Source organism: Ceratotherium simum, chromosome 18, assembly GCF_057802395.1.
Source record: "Ceratotherium simum simum isolate JZ-2026a chromosome 18, ASM5780239v1, whole genome shotgun sequence".
NCBI lineage: Eukaryota > Metazoa > Chordata > Mammalia > Perissodactyla > Rhinocerotidae > Ceratotherium > Ceratotherium simum.
In genome coordinates, this window is record NC_141917.1 from 56,555,824 (window position 1) to 56,577,038 (window position 21,215).

General features: G+C 54.1%; 1 protein-coding gene across 2 annotated transcripts in view; it reads left to right on the top strand.

The window, feature by feature from the left end:
• Positions 1-5,884: 5,884 nt before the first annotated feature.
• ELL (elongation factor for RNA polymerase II) overlaps positions 5,885-21,215 on the top strand; it is a 72,949-nt gene continuing 57,618 nt past the window's right edge. For both annotated transcript variants that reach the window (XM_004422950.3, XM_087443497.1), the window contains exon 1: positions 5,885-6,045. In XM_004422950.3, the coding sequence (XP_004423007.1) occupies positions 5,911-6,045 (135 nt within the window). In that variant the 5' untranslated portion in view covers positions 5,885-5,910. The remainder of the gene's footprint in view (positions 6,046-21,215) is intronic.

Below are 21,215 nucleotides of genomic sequence, written 5' to 3' on the forward strand. Positions count from 1 at the left end.
ACTGATCCTTTCTCCTCAGTAAAAACCCTGGACCCCAAGGCTCGGGTGAGCTTCCCTGGTTGGCGATACTCTGTGGTGTTATCACACATTGCTGCTGGGAGAATGAAGCGCCATCTGCAACTGGAAGCTTGCACCCGGTTTCTGCCTTATGTGCCCTTTTCCTTTGCTGATTTTATTTTATTTTAATTATTTTATTGAGGTTGTATTGGCTTATATCATTGTGTAAATTTCAGGTGTACATTATTATATTTCAGTTTCTGTATAGACTGCATTGTGCTCCCCACCAATAGTCTAGTTTTTATCCATCACCATACATATGTGCCCCTTTACCCCTTTCACCCTCGTTCACCCCCTTCCCCTCTGGTAACCACTAATCTGTTCTCTTTATCCATGTGTTAGTTTATCTTCCACATATGAGTAAAATCACGCAGTGTTTGTCTGGCTTATTTCACTTAGCATAATACCCTTAAGGTCCATCCATGTTGTCGCAAATGGCACGATTTTGTCTTTTTTTTTTATGGCTGAGTAGTATTCCATTGTGTGTATATATATACACCACATCTTCTTTATCCAATCATCAGTTGACGGGCACTTGAGTTGCTTCCATGTCTTGGCTATGGTGCGTAATGCTGCAATGAACATAGGGGTGCATAAATTCATTTGCTGATTTTAGACCATATCCTTTTGCTGTGATCAATCATAGCCACGAATATAACAGCTCTTCTGAGTTCCGTGAGTCCTTCTGTTGAATCATTAAACCTGAGGGTGGTCTTGAGGACCCCTGACAATAGATGTCTTTATTCCCCATCCTGAGAATGGCTGTGAGCTTCCCCATTGCATGGGTGAGGCCTGAGGCCCCAAAAGGTGGACTTGCTGGCTCTCAGGTGCCCATTAAGGGAGTAGTGGAACAGGCATGGGACCATGGGAGCCTGAGACTGCCTGCTGGCCACCCCACCATGCAGAGGGGCCGGCTCCAGACCGAGTGCTCTCAGGGATCCTCATGTTCCCTCTGCTGCAAAACAGTGTTTCCAAATCCCTAAGGCCCATTTGCTCTGACCAAGCAACTCGACTTGTAGGAAGTTGTGGGACAGATGTGCAGAGATGGTGCTCCAAGGGCTGTAGCCTGCAGAAATTTTAAGGTGTTCCTTAAATTTCTCATCCCACATCATCCCAGGACTGGGAATGGGATGGATCTTACTCCCGTGATGATGTTGTTATTGGGCACCGCTGACCTTAAGATGTGGAGGTAATCCAGGTGGGCCTGACCCCACTGGTTGCAGAAGAGGAAGTCAGAGAGATTTGAACTATGAGGGGGATTCACTGTGAGGGAGGCTCTCTATTACTGAGATGGAGGAGGCCTCGTGGCCAGGGCCTCAGAGTGGCCCCCAGCTGACAGCAAGGAAATGGGGACCTTGGACATGGATCCTTCTCCAGCTGAGCCTCTGGATGAGGACGCAGCCTGGCCAATACCTTGATTGCAGCCTCGTGAGACCCTGAGCAGAGGATCAGTTAAAACATGCCAGACTCTGACACACAGAAGTGGTGAGATAATAAATGTTTGTTGTTTTAGGCAACTAAATTTGAGGTACTTTGGGCTGGCCCAGTGGTGCAAGTGGTTAAGTGCGCACACTCTGCTGCGGCAGCCCAGGGTTCGCCAGTTTGGATCCTGGGTGCGCATCGACGCACCACTTGTCAGGCCATGCTGTGGCCATGTCCCATATAAAGTGGAGGAAGATGGGCACAGATGTTAGCCCAGGGCCAGTCTTCCTCAGCAAAAAGAGGAGGATTGGCAGATGTTAGCTCAGGGCTGATCTTCCTCACACAAAAAGTAAATAAATAAAAAATAAATAAATTTGAGGTACTTTGTTACACAGCAGTAGCTAACTAATACATGTATAGCAATAGCCAACTAATGAATAGTGGGTGTTCATCCCACTGTGGTTTAAAAACCCATAAGCTGCAAACAACATAAATGTCTAACAGAAGGGGATCATGTAGATAAACTATTGTAAACCCATTAATAATAATAATGATTTCCATGATGATGCCATTTGCCATTGGTCCAGGGCCAGGCTCTTGGGTAAATGCTGTTATTATCCCTATTTCAGGGATGAGAAAACTGAAGAACAGAGAGGGCAAGTCATGTCCAAGGCCACACAGGGGATAAGGGGCAGGCTAAGGTTACTGTTTCCATGATAAAGCCAGAGCTTCTGCAATGAGCTCACCAGGTGGAGTATGTGTCAAGGGGCCACCCCGAGGTGATCAATTGGCCTCCAATTGGTGACTTAGTTCTTAGAGACTTTTGGAGAACATGCCAATGCCCGATGATTCATCCAACATTGTTCCTGGTGTCTCACTGGGAGCCACTGGGGCATTAAGTGTAAAGTTGGGAAATGCTTGATCCCAAGCAGTGCAGCCCATGGTTGTGGTGTTCCTAATTCTCTCAACTTCTCCAAGCCTCAGTTTCCTCATCTGGCAGATGGGTCCAAACCACTGTATCTACCCCAGAAGGCAGTTGTGGGTGCCAAGCACTGAGCACAGAGCCTGGTGCATTTTAAGCACTCACTGTGGGGTGACTGTTGTTACTGTTGTCTGTTTCTCATGAATCTACAGATGCTCAGAGAGGGGAAGTGCCTTTCCTACCATCGCACAGCAAGTTGGTCAGCCCTTAAAGCCAGCTCCTCCCGTGTACTCCTCCATTCAGCAGTCCGGCTGTTTCTACCCTCTCCATCCTCTACTCCAGACCACCTGCTCCCTTGCTACCCTATTCCTGCCCTTCTGTGGCCCCTCTGGGCAGTGCAGCCCTGCCTAGTCCAATGTTCATCTGGCCTAGCTTCCCAAATAAACAGCTGGGCACAGACAGTGGGCAGACAGGTCAGTGTGTCTGAGAAAGTGCCGGGATCTTCCCTGTAGGATCAACTGATCTCAAGTGAAGGGTGGAGGGTCCCAGAGCTTTGACCCTTGGCTCAGACAGGCTGGAGTTGGAATTGCTGCAGTAGCACATGAGACCTTGCTGTCTTTCTGGGCCTCATTCTCCTCATCCATGAAATGGGCTGATAGCTGTGTTTTGAGAATTAAATGAGATCATTTATTCATTCAACATATTTCCTGAGCACCTACTCTGTGCTAGGCCCTGTGCTGAGGTTGTTCAATGGGGAAATATATAGGAAGGGACCTAGGTACCAGCGGCAGGGTGAAGGCTAATCAAGAGGGCTCTGGGTCAGAAAGATCCAAGTTCAAGTTCCAGCCAGCCTACTATTGGCAGGCTGAATGCCCCCACGTGCTGCCTCACCCCTCTAAGCCAAGTTTCTCCATTTGTAAATGGAGATATTAATGACAGGTACAGGAAAAGGTTGCCAGGAATCTAGCATTCCCTTTGGGGCCAGCAGTTCATAGTCAGGGGGTAAATGGATGGTAGTGCCAGCCCGGCAGCAGTGGGCAGAGCTAAGGAGATCGCCTGGTAGAGACATAAGACGGTCACTGAACTTCACCTTCCCGTCTCACCTCAAAATCTTCATCCTATGACCACGGTTTGTAATTAGAATAAAGCAAGAAAGAAAACAACTCAAGAGCTTTCTGCAGGTCAGGAGACCTAGGAGCCTAGGAGGAGCTTGCCTGGGCAAGCTAGCACTGGTCTTCAGCCTCAGTTTCCCCACCTGTAAAATGAGAGAGTGATAAAATGGCACAGTTAGGGGGCAAGCCCCTGGCTTAGCGGTTAAGTGCGCGGTGCTCCACTACTGGCAGCCTGGGTTCGGATCCAGGATGCGCAGTGACGCACCGCTTGTCCGGCCATGCTGAGGTGGCGTCCCACATACAGCAACTAGAAGGATGTGCAACTATGACATACAACTATCTACTGGGGCTTTGGGGAGAAAAAAGGAAAAAAAGGAGGAGGATTGGCAATAGATGTTAGCTTAGGGCCGGTCTTCCTCAGCAAAAAGAGGAGGATTGGCATGATGTTAGCTCAGGGCTGATCTTCCTCACACACACACACACACACACACACACACACACACAAATGGCACAGTTCCTGTGAAAAACGGTCTGGCAGTTCCTTGAAAGGTTAAACATAGAGTTGCCATATGACCTAGCAATTTCACTCCTAGGTATACACTCAAGAGAAGGGAAAACATCGTCCACACAAAAACTTGTATATAAATGTCCACAGCAGCACTGTTCATAATAGCGAAAAAGTGGAAACAACCCAAGTGTCCACCAATGGACGAATGGATAAACAAAATGGATAAACAAAAACAATTGTGTGGTCCATCCACACAATTGAATATTATTCAGCATAAAAAGGAATGAAGCCCTGCCGCATGCTGCAACGTGGATGATGAACCTTGAAAACATCAGCTGAGTGAAACAAGTGTTGACCTTCAAAAATAAAATAGCCAGTTATTTTACCAGCAAGTGAGTTTATTCTGGAATAGCAAAGGAATTGCAATTCATGACATGTAAACTATGGGGAGCCACAGGCAAGTCGGAGAACAAAGGTGAAGAGCATTCTTTTATAGAGAAAAAGAGGGGCATTGGGAGGGGCTGTTTGGAAGGAAACGCCATCAGAGCAGAGTGAGAATTTGAACTTCTCATTGGTTGAGCGTAGTGGTTTCTCATTGGCTGGGGTGTTGCTGGGTCAGGAGAAAATCTTCCTTCTTCCTGCTGGGGTAGTAAACTAACCTTCCTTTGGGGGAATGAAAGGTCCAGATGTACATTCCTGTTTAGAGCCTGCAGAGGGCAACGAGTGGTGTTTGAGAGCTCCCCTTTCAGGGCTTCTTAACTCCAATTTAAATGAGATTTCCTTTATTCATTTTCACAGAAGCCAGTCCAAAAGGTCACATATTGTATGATTTTGATATGAAATGTCCAGAAGAAGGAAATCTATAGACACAGAAAGTAGGTTAGTGGTTGCCAGGGGCTGGGGAGCAGGATGGGGAGTGATGGCTTAGGGGGTACCGAGTTTCCTTTCAGTGTGATGAAAATGTTCTGGAACTAGATAGAGGTGGTGCTTGCACAACATTGTGAATGTGCTAAATGCTACTGAATTGTACACTTTAAATAGATTAATTTTATGATATGTAAAATATATATTTTTTTAAAATGGGGGAAGCTGGGGATGTAGCGGTTAAGTGAGTGCACTCTACTTCAGTGGCTGAGGGTTCTCAGGGTCGATCCCGGTCTGCACCTACACACTGCTTGTCGGACTATGCTGTGGCTATGTCCCATATAAAGTGGAGGAAGATGGGCACGGATGTTAGCTCAGGCCAGTCTTCCAAAGCAAAGAGGAGGATTGGCATAGATATTAGCTCAGGGCTGATCTTCCTCACAAAAAAAAGAAAAAAAGTCTACTTTTAGGAGCAAAGATTACCCTAATCCCGCAACAACCCTGGCAGGAGTCCCATCCGCCCACCAGCCCAACCCAGCGTCCAACGCGCTCTCGGTTTGCATAGTCAAGCCCACTCACCCGCCCATCCTCTGGCCCCGCCCCCACACGTGTCTCACGCCGGCCCCGCCCCCCCACGCCCTCGCTGCGGCTCTCAACAGATGCCAAAGACGGAAGGCTTGGAGAGACTTCATAAATAATGCATCACGTCAGCGGCCGGTGGGGCGGGACTTCGACGTGCCTGCCTGAGTCAGAGTCATGAATAATACATATTGAGGAGGGGCCTGGAGCGGCGCGCGTGTCGGGGCGGAGTTCGGGTGGGACTTCCGTGCCCACCTCTAGGGCCTTGAGAGGCGGGGCCATCTACGCTTCAAGGAGAATATGCCCCCACGCTGGACCCGGAGGGGGCGTGGCCAGCCGCGTCATGAATAATGAAGCGCGTCAGCGGGCGGCGGGGCGGGGCGGCGCGTGGCCGGCGATCCAGCGCTGGAGCCGGGAAGGGGGGGCGGGGGAGCGATGGTCGCAAGATGGCGGCACTGAAGGAGGGACGGAGCTACGGGCTGTCGTGCGGGCGGGTGAGCGACGGCAGCAAGGTGTCCGTGTTTCACGTGAAGCTCACCGACAGTGCCCTGAGGGCCTTCGAGAGCTACCGCGCCAGCCAGGTGAGCGGCGCGGGCCCGGCGCGGCTGTCGTGAACGTCGGGGCGCAGGCCGGCCTCGCGCGCCTCTCGCCGCGGCGTCCTGGCCTGAGGGCGCAGGGTTCGGCGTCCGCGGTGCTGCTCGCGGGTTCCTGGCCGGCATGGAGCGCGGGGAACCCCGTTCCTTTTCAGCGCGGGGAGGCGACACTGGCGGTCGGCCCAGGCGGCTGTGGGGCCCGAAGTCTCGCGCCTGGTCGGGGGGGGGGGGGTGTCTGGGTCGGCACTTGGAGGCGTCCGGGGCCTTTCCTGGCTCACCCGGCACCAGGGCAGGAACTGATCTGTGCACTTGGCCGGGGGAGGGGGTGGCTGCGGTGTCCAGGCACGGGGGGAGGTGGGGCTTGGGCTTCTCCGTCTGGGTCCCTGGTAGAGTGGCTAGTGAGGTGATTGCCCTTCCGGGGAGCAGCTTTTTCGTCTGGGTCCCTGGCAGGGTGGGTCAGTGGGGCACCGCTGTCGGGGGCACTGTGGGGTCCTGTTCCGTTTGTGTGGGAAGGCTGTCTGCACTTGGGGGCCGTCTTTGACGCTACCCAGTGACGCCCCTGCAGTTGGGCTCACTCTTGGTTCTTGAGCAGGGCAGTTGGGGCAGAAACTAACAGCTTGTCCCACTGGACACCTTTGGAGAGTGGGAGTGTTTTTGGGGGAAGAAGCTGTGCACGTAGGGGTGGCTGGCATGGTGCCTTTCTCAGGCTGGGAGCCCGTGGTGGGCACCTGGTGGGGAGCTCTGGCCACTGCTCCTGGCCGCCGACTCTCAAACTTCTCCTGGGCCGATTTGGGCCCATCTTGGAGAAGTTCCAGGCGTTTCAGTTCTGCCACCTGGCCTGGGGTGCTGGGGGTGGGGGAAGGCTGCTGTGCATCTTCTTTCAGGTCTGATTTTGGGGCACGTCTGGGGCGGTGGTCAGAAACCTGCTTCTTTCCATTTCAGTTTGTATCATGGCGCCCTCCGTCTGTGGTGGGACAGAAGTTGCAGGTGCCCAGTGGTCAGGTCCTGAGGGGAAGTGGGTTGGGGGCCTTTCTCCGGAGTCCTTGCCTGGAAAGTGGAGGCTTCATAGTCGGAAGGTGTCTGGGGAGGGGTCTGGTGTCAGGCTCAGGGATGTCCCACTCCCTGCGTGTGTGTGTTTGTGTGTGTGTGTGCGCGCGCGCTTGTGTGTGTGTGTATTTGTATTTGTGTATACTGGGGATGGGGGGGGCTCAGGCGGGTGAGGAGAGAGACTAACTAGGAAGGAATGTGGCTTTCTTCCTGCCCCAGACTTGTTCAGCACCATTAGCTAAGCTGGGAATTTCTTCCTCTGTTTCGTTCCCACCACTTTCCTGGTGCCCACCCTTCCCGTGCTTCTTCCCCCTTTTTGGGGCAATTTCCTTCCCTGTTCTGGTGTCTCAGTTTCCCCTTCATAGAACGGGGACTTCATCTTTTTTGGAAGAGCGAGTTCTCACCTTGTCAGAAAGATTCCCCAAGGTGAGGCTAAGGCGCCCCTGCAGGTGAGGAGGCGGAGGTGGGGCCAGGAGGTGGAGCCTCCCTTCCCTGTGGAATTCTAGCCCTGAGCCATCCTGACTTGTCCTGCAGGAAAGCAGGCTTTCCTAGAGACAGCTGAGGGAGAGCTCATGAGTCATGTAAATGAGGTGAACTTGGTACCTGGTCACTGCGGGTTAGGAGCCCCACCTTCCCTGCCATGCTGCCCTCGCTTGAGCCGGTCGTCCAGAAGGCCTGCCTGTGCGTCCACCTCATGCTGTCATGCTGCTATTTTTAATTTAGGGTGTTGGTTACATCCCCTAGCTAAGCTGGATCTTCCTCATGTAAGGGTGAAGGTATAAGGCAGACTCAAGCTCGTCCCCCGCGGAGCCCAGCTGTGTACGTCACTGTTAATCAGCCAGGAGGGGCTCCCTTGAAGAACTACTCCAAGCCATTCTGGGCGACTTGGCTGGCTGGGCTAAATTTTGGGGGTGACCCAAACTTGCGTTTTTCTCAGAAACTGACTGGTAATTTAAGTTCCTTGGCAGTTTTCATATTTAGTCTTACCTGTTGGGAAGTGTAGTGGACTGAGCTAAAATCGGGGCAGCTTGAGAGCTCTGGGTGCTTTTGGGTGGTGGGCCTGGGAAAAGGGACTTGAAGAACTCGTTTGTGTGACCAGAGAAGTGTATTGGTTATTAACAGAACCTCACATGCACAGCTGTCGAGAGCTTTCTATTCTTTAGCACGATGGTTGTATGGTTTGCCAATGGCAGCTTGTGGAGAGGGTTTTTATTTTTACTTTTTAATTGCAAAGGGGCATTTACAAATTCAGATGTGGCAGGGGACTGGAGAGGAACTTCCTGCGAAACTTTCTCTGCGGCTTCAGGGCGCGTGTAATATTAGCGCTGGAGCAGCCCCAGCAGAAGTCCCCCACAGTTTCTCCCTCCAGAGGGGTCTGAAGTCTGAACTGCCTTTGTGCAAACCTGGTAGCCAGCCTGGAATGTAGTGGAAGGTAAAGATGTAGTGATATATGCAGCTGCCACTGTCCAGACTTGAACTTTGTGCATTTTCTCCTTGAATATAAAAACTCAGGTGAGTCCCGAGGTAGTTACTCCTGTGGATCTCCCTGTGATGGGCTACTTCTGGGAGAGAAGAGAGAGGAAGTGTAGACAGAACCCATCCTTCCAAGATAGTGTTATGCGCCTGCTCAGAGAGGTGTCCCCTGACCGCTCTGAGGAAGTGGCCCTCCCTGGGGCACCTGCCTTGACCACCTGGGTATTTCATCATTGGATTTGGTGGGCTGTGTTGCTTTTCCACTCTTGGATTATAAGCTCCTCCGTGGAGAGGGACCTATCGTTCAGGAAAAATTGAGGGCCCAGGGAGGGGGCCCAAGGAGCCTGGGGATTGGAGCCTATCTGGGTTTGAATCTGGCTTTGCCTTCATGAGGCCTTGGGCCAGTGCCTGACCCTACCCAGTCCGGATCCTTCTCCTCACAGCTACGAGGATCCCAGTGCCTGACCCTCTCTGAATTCCAGATCCTTCTTCTGTCAGGATTTGAGGGTCCCCGTGTCAGACCCTCTCTCAGCTCCGGATCCTCCTCTTCTCAGGGCTGTGGGGATCCGTGCCTGACCCTCTCTGAATTCCGGATCCTTCTTCTGTCGGGATTTGAGGGTCCTAGTGCTTGGCCTCTCTGAGCCCTGGATCCTTCTACTCTCAGCCCTCAGCACATCTCTGACCCCTCCCATGCTCTTAGCACTTGGTGCCTGGACCCAGAGCCGGTCTCCTTCTGGATGTTGGAGTGGAACCTGTGGAGACAGGGAGCCTGGGCTCCTGCATCTGCCTAAAGCTGATTGAGCACTTGGTCTGTGCAGGACCATTGCTCAGGGGCTGGACATTCACCAAGACAGGCCCCTGGTGTCACAAGCTGACATTCTAGGAGACAGATAATGACCAGGGTGGCACAGAACTCCATACGAAGAACTTGTCAGGGGTCAGTATCAGGAAGGAAATAAAATTGGGCAACATGAAAGGGCACTTCCAGGAGATGCCAGAGCTGAAGTCTGCCAGGTGGTGGTGGTGAGGGAGGGTTTCAAGCACGGCGCATGCACAAGCCTTGAGAAATAGGGGGCCTGGGAGGGCATTCCGGCAGGGGTGAGGCCAGGTCCAGGTTTGGAGGCAGCTGCAGGGCTCTGTCCCAGGAAGGGTGGGTAGGGAGAGGAGGTGGAGCAGGCCTGTAGTGAATACTCCATGACTGTTCTGGAGCTGTGCTAGGGGCTGCTTGCTGGCTGCTAAGGGGGTGGCTGTGTGGATGTCAGTCTGGCACCGTGGCAGGAGGAGTCTTAATTTAACCTCTATTCCTCTGCCACTGTGAGGCCCTGGGAGGCAGGCTCATCTACTCTTTCTGGGGATGCCCCACTTGGCCTTAACCAGTAATAGCCAACTCTGCCCCTCCTGGCTGTAGACCAGGCCGCTGTAAGCCCTTTGTCCATGCATGTGTCATCTTGACAACCTTGGCAGAGAGGGTAGGTTATTGTTTCTACTGTGCATTGAGGGCAGTTGAGGCTCTGAGGGGCACTGTCACCTGCCTGAGGTCACTCAGACTATCCTCACTGGCCCAGGCTGCCTCTCGAGTTGGGAGGGAGCCTGAGCCACTGGATACAGCTATGAAAGGGAGTCCCACCGTGGTCTCCATTGCTAGTTGAACGCCAGTGTTCCAGGCTGCAGCGAGCCTAGGTGAGATGAATGGCTGTGCAAATTCCTGAAGTTGCCGGCTGTGACTGTGCTATATCCCCTCCTCCAAGAAACCCTAAAGATGATGATAATTAATACCTGTGGATCGTGCCCCACATGCCAGCACTGGCCTGAGGTGCACATGTTCCTTCGTCTCATCCCCTGTCAGCCCGCCCTGTGGCAGGGAGCGGTTCCCATTTCTCAGGTGAGGAAATGGGCGGAGACTCTGGGAGGCTGAGTCACCAGAAGGAATCTCCCAGCTGGGACAGGGCATTGGGCTCCAGTGCTGTGTATGGCCTGGAGCTCTGCCGCCCCCGAAGGGCTGTGGCTGGGCTAGATGGGCTGAGTGGAGTGGGCTGGCCTGTTGGCGTCAGGACCATGGCCTCCTGCTCGCTGGGCATAGGGGTTCAGTTTGCTTGTGTGTTTCATAGTGGGCACTTGATGGTTCTGGGTGGGATGAGTCCCTCCCAGAAGGTGCTTGTCTCATAGTTGCTTCAAGAGGGTGAGCACCCCGGGGTGTAGGGTGAGTGCTGGTGGTTACAGTAGGAGGCCCTCGAGGCTGTATGTGAGTGGCTGAGCCCAACCTCAGCCACTGTGACCCTTGACTAGGCTTCCAGCTCCATGTTGTTGGACATGGTGATTGTGTGTAAACAGCAGGCTGCTCACGGAAACCCACCCTCTGTTGACTCATCGGCAAGGCCAGAGTTCACCACCCTTGAAGCAATTTTGACATCATACCCGAATTGTGACATCTCTGGGGAGTCCTTGAAAAACAAGACTGCTTTTCCTGTTCTGCGCAGCTCTGGGCCTGGGGCAGACCCTGGTTTTGGGAAATCTGCTCCCGTGGCAGCAGCCCTGCTTGACACGGCCTGGCAGGGCCCAACCTGGCAATCTGTACTGTGCCTTTGGGGTTTGCCCTCCCCGGGTCCTTCATTTTTAGGGCCTCGCTCTCTCACCCTCTGCCTTTATGACTTTCTCCTTGGTCTGTTACTTGCACAGCCTGGAGTTGTCTGAGATCTCATCACCAGTCATATGTGGCGGCTCCACAGTCACCCAGAGCCCAAAGGGACACTTTTGAGAACAGTCCCCCCAAATGACCTGTGACCTGTAGATGTAGTGAGTGACACAGACAGCCACATCATCTGGTTGTTTTGTCACTTTACTTTTCAATAAAAAAGCTGGTATGCAAATTAACCATCCAGAGGGGAGACCTGTCCCCACACCAAGTGGCCACACTGGAGTCTGATGCTAATTATATCCTCTGGGCCAGGTCCCTCCCCAGCCACGTTGAGACTCGGCTCCCGGCTGAGTCATTGGGTCAGCGGGCGCATTTGTGACTTGCCACAGCCCCTCTGGAGGGGGGTGGGGGCTCGCATGTTTGGGAAGTTTCAGGGGTCACTAAACTCCTGTTTAAAAGAGACACATGTGAAGTTTATTTGTTTTTATTATAAAAGCAGTATAGTTCAGTGTAGAAAACTTGCAAAATACCTAAAAGTAGCAACTCCCATGTGTCAAGGTCGTCGCTGTTGTTGGCACGTCTGCGCCTTCCTCTGTCTTGCGTCCGGGCACTGCATCATCACAGTGGTGTCCTCATGTAGTCTTAGGTCTCACTTTTTCCCTGACACTGTATTAGCTCTGTTTTTTGTTGTAATCATAAGCTTTACTTTTTAGTGGCTATGTCTTCTGTGCAGTGTGGACCCTGACAGGTCACTATTCCTCCAGCACCTTGTGTTCCAGGCCTGTGCTGATCTGGGGATTCCCGGGTGCCTGGTCCTCTGTCCCGTGCTGGGGGCTGTGTAGAGGCACTGAACCGCGATGGGAGGGCGCCCCCAGTGTACCTGTGTGTCCTTGAGCGCAGTGGGTGGGTGCAGGTGCTGAGTGGTACAACTACTGTATGTTGAAATCCAGGCCCCGGAGGGATGTGGTCTGGCCTGTGGGGGTGGATGATCAAAGAGGGCAGGGCTGGAGGTGAGGAGGCTGGGATGGAGGCTCTGAAGGCCTGAGCTGGGGTGGTGCTGGGGGACGGGCAAGGGGACAGATGTGGGAAGTATTTGGGTTGCCACCTGTGCCTGGTTGGGGGAGGTGGACGTTTCCAACTTTTCCTGATTCTGGCCATGTGGCGGAAACGTCTTCACTCGCTCAGCATCACTGACATGCCTGAGCTGGGTTTGTGAAAGTTAGGTTATGCAGGGCTTGAAGAAACGCTGACAGTCGCCTCTGGTCTGGAGGAAAGGTGACTGCAGCCAATTAGAGAGCCACCTTCTGTCTGTGGTGGGTGCACATCATCATCCTCCTCACTGAGGTTGAGATAGAAGACGTTTGTGCGCTGCGGCCATGGTGCCGGCTGCAGAGCCCACGTCTTTCTGGATTGCCATCTTTGTCCTGGGGCATGAATGTCAGAGGTTCTTTCAGATGTCCTGACAAGTGCAATTTGAAGATGGTTTTGAATGGATGTGGTGGCTCTGGAAGCCAACAGCCTTTCTTTTTCCAGTTCTTGGATTGTGGTCTTTGCTCGGGGGCAGTTGGATGCCAGATGTCCCTTATTGCCATGGTGTTGGCCGTTTCTGAACAGTGGGTGCTCTGGACAGAGGGGCTGAACCCCAAGATGGTGTCTGGGGGTCAGCGTCACTCCGAGTCAGCCTCGTGGGCAGGCAGGTGATGTTGTCCAAGCACAGAGAACATCGGGTTGAGGGCCCTGTGCTTGCTCATCACTTCAGCGTTCCCAGACGTGCTCTGAAACAGGCAGCCCTGGAGTAGCTCAGCCCACCTTGGACCATGCTGCCTTTGAGAAATGAATGAGCCGCTGGCGATCGAGGGCCGTGCTTAATCCTCCCGCCACTTCGCTGTCGATGTTCTCCTCCACATTCTTAAGATGGGGGGCCTGAGGCTCGGTGCAGGGACACCTTCCCCGAGTGTGTGCCCTCCCAGCTACCCCAGTACCTACCCTAGGCCTGGTGGAGGGCGTCAGCTCCTCGCTGTTCGCCTTGCTGCCACTGTGTCCATCTTAGACACTCAGGGAGGGTGTCCTAACGAGGAGGCGCTTCCCTTGAAGGATGCCACACATTGGGGTCAGGTAGACTGGCTCCGGCCAGCTCCCACTGACAGCCTGGGGGCCTGGGCCTCTGACTCCTCCCCGAGCCTCAGTTTTCCTGGTTGACGCAGCCTATGATATCAGTGGTCCCCCAGGGTACGTGGAGGTCAGACTGGCGAGGCTTGTGGATGCTGGCGGCTCCTGCCCCTGTGCATGTGTCAGCGTCCTGCAAATGGCCTGAAAAAGTGAAGCCCTTAAGAATTTACAATATCTACTCCTTTGCCTCTGCTGTCAAGGATTTTATTTATTTTTTATTTTTATTTTATTTTTTGTGAGGAAGATCGGCTCTGAGCTAACATCTGCCAATTCTCCTCTTTTTGCTGAGGAAGACTGGCCCTGGGCCAACATCCATGCCCATCTTCCTCCACTTTACATGGGACGCCGCCACAGCATGGCCTGACAAGCAGTGCGTTGGTGCGCGCCCAGGATCCAAACCGGCGAACCCTGGGCCGTCACAGCGGAGCGCGTGCACCTAACTGCTTGCGCCTCCGGGCCGGCCCCAAGGATTTTATTTTTAAAATAAAGAAATAGCTTTTCCCAGTTTCTTTAGCAGCTTTCTTGCTGGGAAGCCCCCAGCAGTGTGTTGAGGAAGCTGGGCCCTCTGTGCATTCACATTCTTGATCCCTTGAGCCTCAGCTAGCCATGCTGCTGGAATTGGGCAGCAGGCAGGAGCCAGGGGCCAGACAGAGCTGAAGAGGGAAAGAAAGTGCTGGCTGGAGAGACATCCGGCCGGGCCTGGGGTGACATGTTGAGCCCACCGAGCTGGTAGCTACTGCCGGCAGAGCGTGAGGGGTCAGGCGTGGCGGCGCCGTCTTTGCCTTCAACTCAACCTCGTGGGTGTTGGGGAGTCACGTGAGGGCAGCCTCAAGGGGCCAAACCCCCTCTCCACTTGAGAGTGCTGTTGCCCGTGGATGTGAGGTGGGGGTTCCGTGTCCTCCATCGTCCAGCCTGGGCGAGCAGGGCCCTGGCAAAGGTGTGTAAGGGCTGAGTAACTAGGGGCCACCCCTGTCTGCCTCTGCCCTTTCCTGTGCCCCTCAGCCTCTTTCTGGGCAGGAGCAGCAGGACTTGGGGACAAGGGGCCCAAGGAGTTCCTAGCCCACCTCTGCTCCTACCTGGACACTTGCATGTGGCCTTGATGTCCTGTTTATCAGACTGATTTGGCATTTGTTGGTGGGCTGAGGTGGGCCAAGAGCCATTCTGGCCATGGGGGCCCCCATGTCTTGGTGATAGGCAGGCTGGCCAGGCCTTGCCCTTGGGCCCCCATGTCCCCACTGGGGTGGCTGACTGAGGGCATGGTGGTGATGATCACGAGCAATGACCACCAGGAGGGAGAAACACAGCGGGTGATGGGTGGGAGGTGCCCTGGGGAAGTGGGACAGGTAGAACCATTTGGGAAGAGGCTAAGGTTGCTGACATCCGAGTTAGATCTGAGAAAGTGGTCTTGGGAGGGAGGGTGGGGTGACGGAGCAGCCGGAGGACGTGGGAGTGAGGGGTATCCGGGCAGGAAGTTGGGGTTAATGTTGTCATCCGCGGAAGCCCCGACTAAGCCGCTGTGGCTGCACTGGCCTGCGTGGGTGTAGATGGCTCCAGCCCCTTCCTGGGCTCACTTTGGGGGGCTCGACCCCGCACTGATTTCACTCCACGCATGGACGAATGTTTTTCCTCGGGGGGCTTCGTCCTGTGACAGGCAGGACTGGGGCTGGGGCGGGAGTCGGGGAGGCCTTGGGAGCTGAGACCAGTCAGCTGGAATCTTTACCTAGGATCTCTTGGAGCCTTTTTCTTTTTTTTTAAATTTTTTATTTGTGGTGAAATACACATAACATAAAATGTCCCACGCTAACCATTTGTAAGTGTCCAGTTCAGCGGCATTAAGCACATTCACATTGGCGTGCAGCCATCCCCACCATCCACCTCCGGAACTTGTTCATCGTCCCAAACTGAAACTCTGTGCTCGTTAAGCGCTCACTCCCCATCCCCCTCCCCCAGCCCTTGGAACCCTTCATCCTACTTTCTGTCTGTGTGAGTCTGACCCCTCTAGGGACCCCATATAAGTGGACTCACACAGTATTTGTCCTTGTGTGACTGGCTTATTTCACTGAGCATAGTGTGCTCAAGGTTCATCCATGTTGTCATATGTATCAGAATTTTCCTCCTTTTTAAGGCTACATAATGTTCTGTGATATTATATAGAGCATTTTGTTTATCCGTTCATCTGTTGATGGACACTCAGGTTGTTTCCACCTCTTGGTTGCTGTGAATAATGCTTTGAACGTAGGTGTACAAATACCTATTTGAGTCCTTGCTTTCAGTTCTTTTGGATATACACCCAGAAGTAGAGTTGCTGGATCATATGGTCATTGTATGTTTAACTTTTTGAGGAACTGCCAGACTGTTTTCCACAGTGGCTGTACCATTTTACATTCCCACTAGCAGTGCACAAGGGTTCCAGTTTCTCCACATCCTCACCAATACTTTTTCTTTTCTGCTTTTTTATTAGTAGCCATCCCGTTGAGTGGGAGGTGGTCTTGGAGCCTTTAAAATAGACTAAGGTACATGTGACTCTCTGAGGAGAGTTAGAGTCTCCTTGGCCTCTGACACCTGCTGGACCATCAGTTGGCTCAGGAGTCCCCTGGTTGTGGGTGACAGAGAACCTGACCCCAGCAGAATGGGGGCATGTTGGCACCCACACTTGAGGTGGGCTTGGGCTCACCTCAGGCCCTGCCTGAGGGAAGATCTTGAACAAGGTCACCTGTGCACAGGAAGATGAGAGGAAGGGCAGGGAGATCCAGTGTGGCCCCGCCCTGGATAAGAACTCCAGGCCCAGTGGAGATGACAGTGATGGTGCAGGAGCCCAGCCCAGTCAGGCCTTGGTTCTCTAAGCTGGGAGGGTTAGTAAGTACCGTGGGTGGTCTAGAGAACCTGTGGGAGGGGCAGGCAGTGGGGGCTGAGGGCCAGGGAAGTGGGGGTGACATGAGCTCTGCCCGGGTGGCTCAGCTTTCCATGACCCCTCACCGCCTCCTGGCCCTGCCAGCGGCAGGACTTCTGTGCCTTCTACTCTCCCTAAAACCAGAGGCCCTGAGGGTGACAGAGTGGGCTGGGCTCCGGCCTGCAGGCACCTGAGGCTGCTGGGCCCTTCCCTGGCCACGAGCTCCAATGGGGTGGAATCTCTTCAATTCACACAAAGAGTTTAGCTCTTTGTGACCCATGTTGAACCACAAAGTGACTCTTGTGGAAAACGGGCTTGCTTCCAGGTGTGAAGTAGCCTAGAGGCCCCATGGTCAGGCACTGCCCTTTGGGGGCCTCTGTGTGTGCAGGGCTGCACTGTTGTCCTCACTCCTGCCCTTGTCATGGCCACGGGGCCTGTGCAAAAGTGTGTGGGAGGGAGGAGGAGGGATGTTTTCTCCTGACCCCACGGGCAGATGCGGCCTACTTGCCTGGGGATGCCCCCTGCCCCATCCTGCTGCCGCCTCCCCTCCTTCTGCCCTTCCTGGTGGGGGTGGTGCTGCTGGGACCCAGGAGTCCAGGGTGGCCTCAGCTCCTCCCACTGGCCTGAGGAGGGTAAGTGGGTCGGGAGGTTCCTTTTCCTTTTCCTCTTTCTTTAGACAGTGACTTTTTAGGGGAATTCAGCTTCCTGTTGTGGACCTTGTGGTTCTCCCCACATCTGGAGGGAGTGATTTAAGGGTCCCAGTGCAGCACTTACAACAAGGAGAATGCTCACTGAATTGCATCAGGATAGCCTGGCTCACAGGGGCTGAGAGCAGGGGCGAGCCCCTAGATGGTGGGAGCCTCAACCTGCGGCCTCCCCGCCATGTTGTTCTTGAGGTCCTGACAGGCATCCTGTGCTTATCTCCCAGGCTGCTCCGTTTCTCCATGGCATTAGTGGTAAAGCTCACAGGTCCTTGTTTTTAGCGCCCAAGGAAACTGAGTTCTGTCCACTGTGCCCAGTGTCACTGCCGTAGCTGCCAGCCCCCAAACCAAGGCCTCCAGCATGTTTGGTGCTGTGTTAGGTGAACGGAATTGGATAAGGAAGCTGACAAAATGGACTGTTACAAGCACGTTCTTTTTTCAGTGTCAACCTTAGAATCTAAAACACCTTGGTAAACTACAGCCCCAGGGGCAAAGCTGGCCCGCCACCTGTGTTTGTAAATAAAAGTTTTATTGGGACACAGTGGCATCCTCTGTGGCTGCTTTTGTGATATATCGGCAGCCTAGTCTTTGTAACAGCGACTGTCTGGTCTTCAAAGTCTGAGATCTTGACTCTTTGGCCTTTTACAGAAAAAGCTTGCAGGCCGCTGGAGGTCTGGAGTGTTGGGATGTGTGTGTGACAAGAGGACTCCGTGTCTGAGCGGAATGTGCCGTCCTGGGCGAAGCTCAGGCCTCAGATCCCTGTCCCCCGTGCTGTGGTGTGCGGCCCTGCAAGCCCGGGCAGATGGCTTGCTGTCGCATGTCAGGGCTGGACCAAGACCTTTCATTTCACCAATGGGATGCCTAGAGGATGGTGGCTGACCCACAATGACATGACATGGTCAGCATAGACGTATCGAGCCTCAAACCCGAGGGTGCCCACTCTGGGGGTGCCCACCACTGACTGCCCTCCTGATTTCATGCAGATTCAAAATGCTTCCCACCCTGCTGGCGAGTCCCTGGGTTTCCAGGAGCTTTTCTTAGGCAGTATCAAGCCTGGCATAGCTTACAGTGGGCCTGGCCTTTTTCTTTGTGACCTGCTGGTGAACTCTGGAAACAGTCACGCGAGGCCTGGGCGGGAAGGGCCAGTGTGCCTGGGCCTGGCGGAGCTGGGAGGGCGGGCATCTGCCTTTAGTTTAAGCTGGGCTCTGGCCACAGCCCCCTGGCCCCTTGGCCTCAGCTTTGTGGGCAGACAGTGCGGCTGGTGGTGTCTTCTCAGGGGAGATTGTGCCCAGTAGGGAGTTGGCTTTTTGCATGATGTCTCAAACATGCGCATCTGGCATGAGGAGCAATCAGATGATGGTGGCTTCAGACGGGTCTCTTCTGTGGAGACAGTGGGCAGCAGGTGTCTCCTCCCCAGGAGTGAGCTCTCCATGGGCCAGGGGGCCTTGGTGAAACTTCTGGAGCTTTCTCAGCTCGGGACGAGTACCATATGTAGATAGATTCTGACCATTGCCATCTGTTGATGATTCTGAGTTAGATACCAGCAGCCTGAACAACTAGGAGAGGGCTTCTCAGGCAGGCCTCTCTGCCCAGGGGCTGCGGTTTCCAAGATCTGTCAGCAGAAATGGCATGATTTTGCTGTTTTTATCTTTCAATGTTGTTTCTCCCTTTTCAGAATTGGGTGGAACTGTTGAACTGCTGCATGCTGGGCAGGGGGACCGTGCAGGGGGAACTCCAAGGGGGAATCACATGGAGGACATCCCAGGGCAGGGAGACTGTGGGGAGACGTCTGAGGCAGGGGCAGGTCACAGCGAGAAGAGCATGTTCCTTCCTCCCCTGGTGACACTATTTTTGGTGTTGGACACTCACAGATGTCTGCTTGTTCCAGCAAATATGCTCAGCTCACAGTGGATCTGGCAAGTGGGACAAGGACAGCCAGCACCGGTTATCTGTGTCCATCTTGTCTCCAGCCTGCTCTGTGACAAGGCCGACTTTACCTGGGCACAGGGTCCCACAGGTCGAGGGCCTTGTGCATAGAGCCACGTGACCCAATGATCTGTACCAGCTCCTCCTGACAGGAAGTGAAGCTGTGTTAAGAAGGATTCTGGGGGCCAGCCCCATGACTTGGCGGTTAAGTGCACGTGCACGTGCTCCGCTGCTGGCGGCCTGGATTTGGATCCTGGGCGCGCACCGACGCACCGCTTCTCCAGCCATGCTGAGGCCGCATCCCACATACAGCAACTAGAAGGATGTGCAGCTATGACATACAACTATCTATTGGGGCTTTGGGGGAAAAAAAAAATAAATAAAATAAAATTTAAAAAAAAAGAAGGATTCTGAGGTGCTGTCTGGCCCAGAGTATAGGATTGATGATACGTGGCCCCTGGCCCTCCCTGCACTTAGTCTTGCCATGTAGCATCTCTGTGGGAAGGGTCCCCTTTTGTCTCTGAGCAGAGGAGGTTAATGGCCCTCCAGGTGAGCCTGGCCTCTGAGAGTGGGGCCAGTGAACGCGGTCTTCTGGTCCCTGGGTGTGCAGGGCGAGGCTCACAGGCCATCAGTGGAAATTGAGCTGGTGCCGTGCTGCAAAGGCATGAGGCTTAGGGCCCCTCCTCCCCAGGGGTGAGGGGCGGCTTGCCAGGGTCTGTGCGCCAGAGCTGTGGCTCTGATTGCACTTCGTCCTGGGATCTTCACACGGCTCCTGCTGCTTGCTTCTCCTCTTCCTGGTCTTGGTCTGTCATGTGTGGATTCGCTGAGGCCTGGACACTTTCAGGTGACAGGAATTGCCAAATGTGTGATCTGCTGGGCACAGCTCAGCCTTGGTGAGTGGCTGGTCTGAGTGGACGTGGCTCCCAACCTCCGTGCCCTCTTCCTGGGGCTCCCGGTGCTGTTCCTGGGGCTCAGTCGTTCAAGAGCAAGCACGCCACATGCTGTAGGTGTGGGCATCCCTCTGTTGCGTGGCTCAGGGGGCAGGTGAGCTTGGGGTTGTTGCAGGCAGGTCACTGGAAGATGCAGGACACAGGGACCATGACTAGGGCACTGCAGCAGGACATCTCGAGTTGGCTGAGCTGGGGCTGATTCTGAGCTAGCCTGCAGACCTGGGGAGGCTGCCACTGCCCCGAGTTCATGTGGGTGCCCAGCAGGCCTAGGCACAGAGATTCCGGCTGTCTGAGGTACTGTCCTTTGGACAGCTGAGGGCCAGGGCCAGGGGCAGGTTGTATTGTTTCCAAACCCTCACTGGTGTTGAGTGCACTGGGCTGGGCAGCTGCAAAGTGCAGACCAGGACACAAGCCTAGGGGGAGTCCGGGAGAGTGGGCTGGCTGTACAGTGGCGTCACCCTCTGGGCCTCATTTTCCCCCCTGCAGGGTAGGGGTCGTCGTTATGTTGTGGGGTCTGTGCCTGCCTGCAGACCCCAGGAGACTGTCCAGGAGAATAGTCAAGGCCTGCGGCATCTCTGAAAGGCAGGAATTTGTTCCTCCTTTGCTCCTGGTCAGAGCCATGGGCCGAAGGTCTCCTGGGTGCAGGCATCACAGACCCCAGGCCAGCTTGCTCCTTGGGTGCTCAAGGCTGCAGCGTCTGTGTGGGCCCTCAAGGCCTGTCAACTGGACAAGTTGGTGGCAGGACTTGGTGGTGGCTGTGGAGGGCGTCGCAGAGTGGGCAGGTTCTGGCGTAAGTAGCATCTCTCATGATATCCTGCAGGGCGTGTTGGAGGTAGGGAGCGGGCACAGCTCACTCGCAGACACCACGCAGACACTGCTTGGCCTTCGCCAGGATGCAGCCTGGAGAGCTCCTTTTGTCTCAAGCTGGGCCTCAGGATTTTCGTTGTCCCTGTGGATGGTGCTAGGCTCACCTCAGGTCTGATGGGTGGGGTGAGGAGAACCAGAGGCTGAGCCTAGCAAGCTGACCAGTTCTGACGGACAGGCATCGCTGCTCTGAAAACTGGGCCTCCAGCCTGAGGGTACTGGAGCCTCTAGCAGCTTCCCCTTCTGCCCAGTAGCGGATGAACGTGACAGAAGTCAGATGTGCACAGCAGTTTCACATAGGAGTCCAGGAGAAATCCTGAAGTCTGCGGAAAATTTAGGGGAAATGTAGAAAAGCAAGCCCAATGTCATGGTTTTCACTCAAGATGTGCGTTGAGATTTTTGTAACCTGGAGACTCACAAGATTGCATTTAAGAAACAAAACAGGAGTGGCATCAGTCAGCAGTAGGCAGATCGCTCCACGGAGTGGCCAGCTTCCTGCCCCG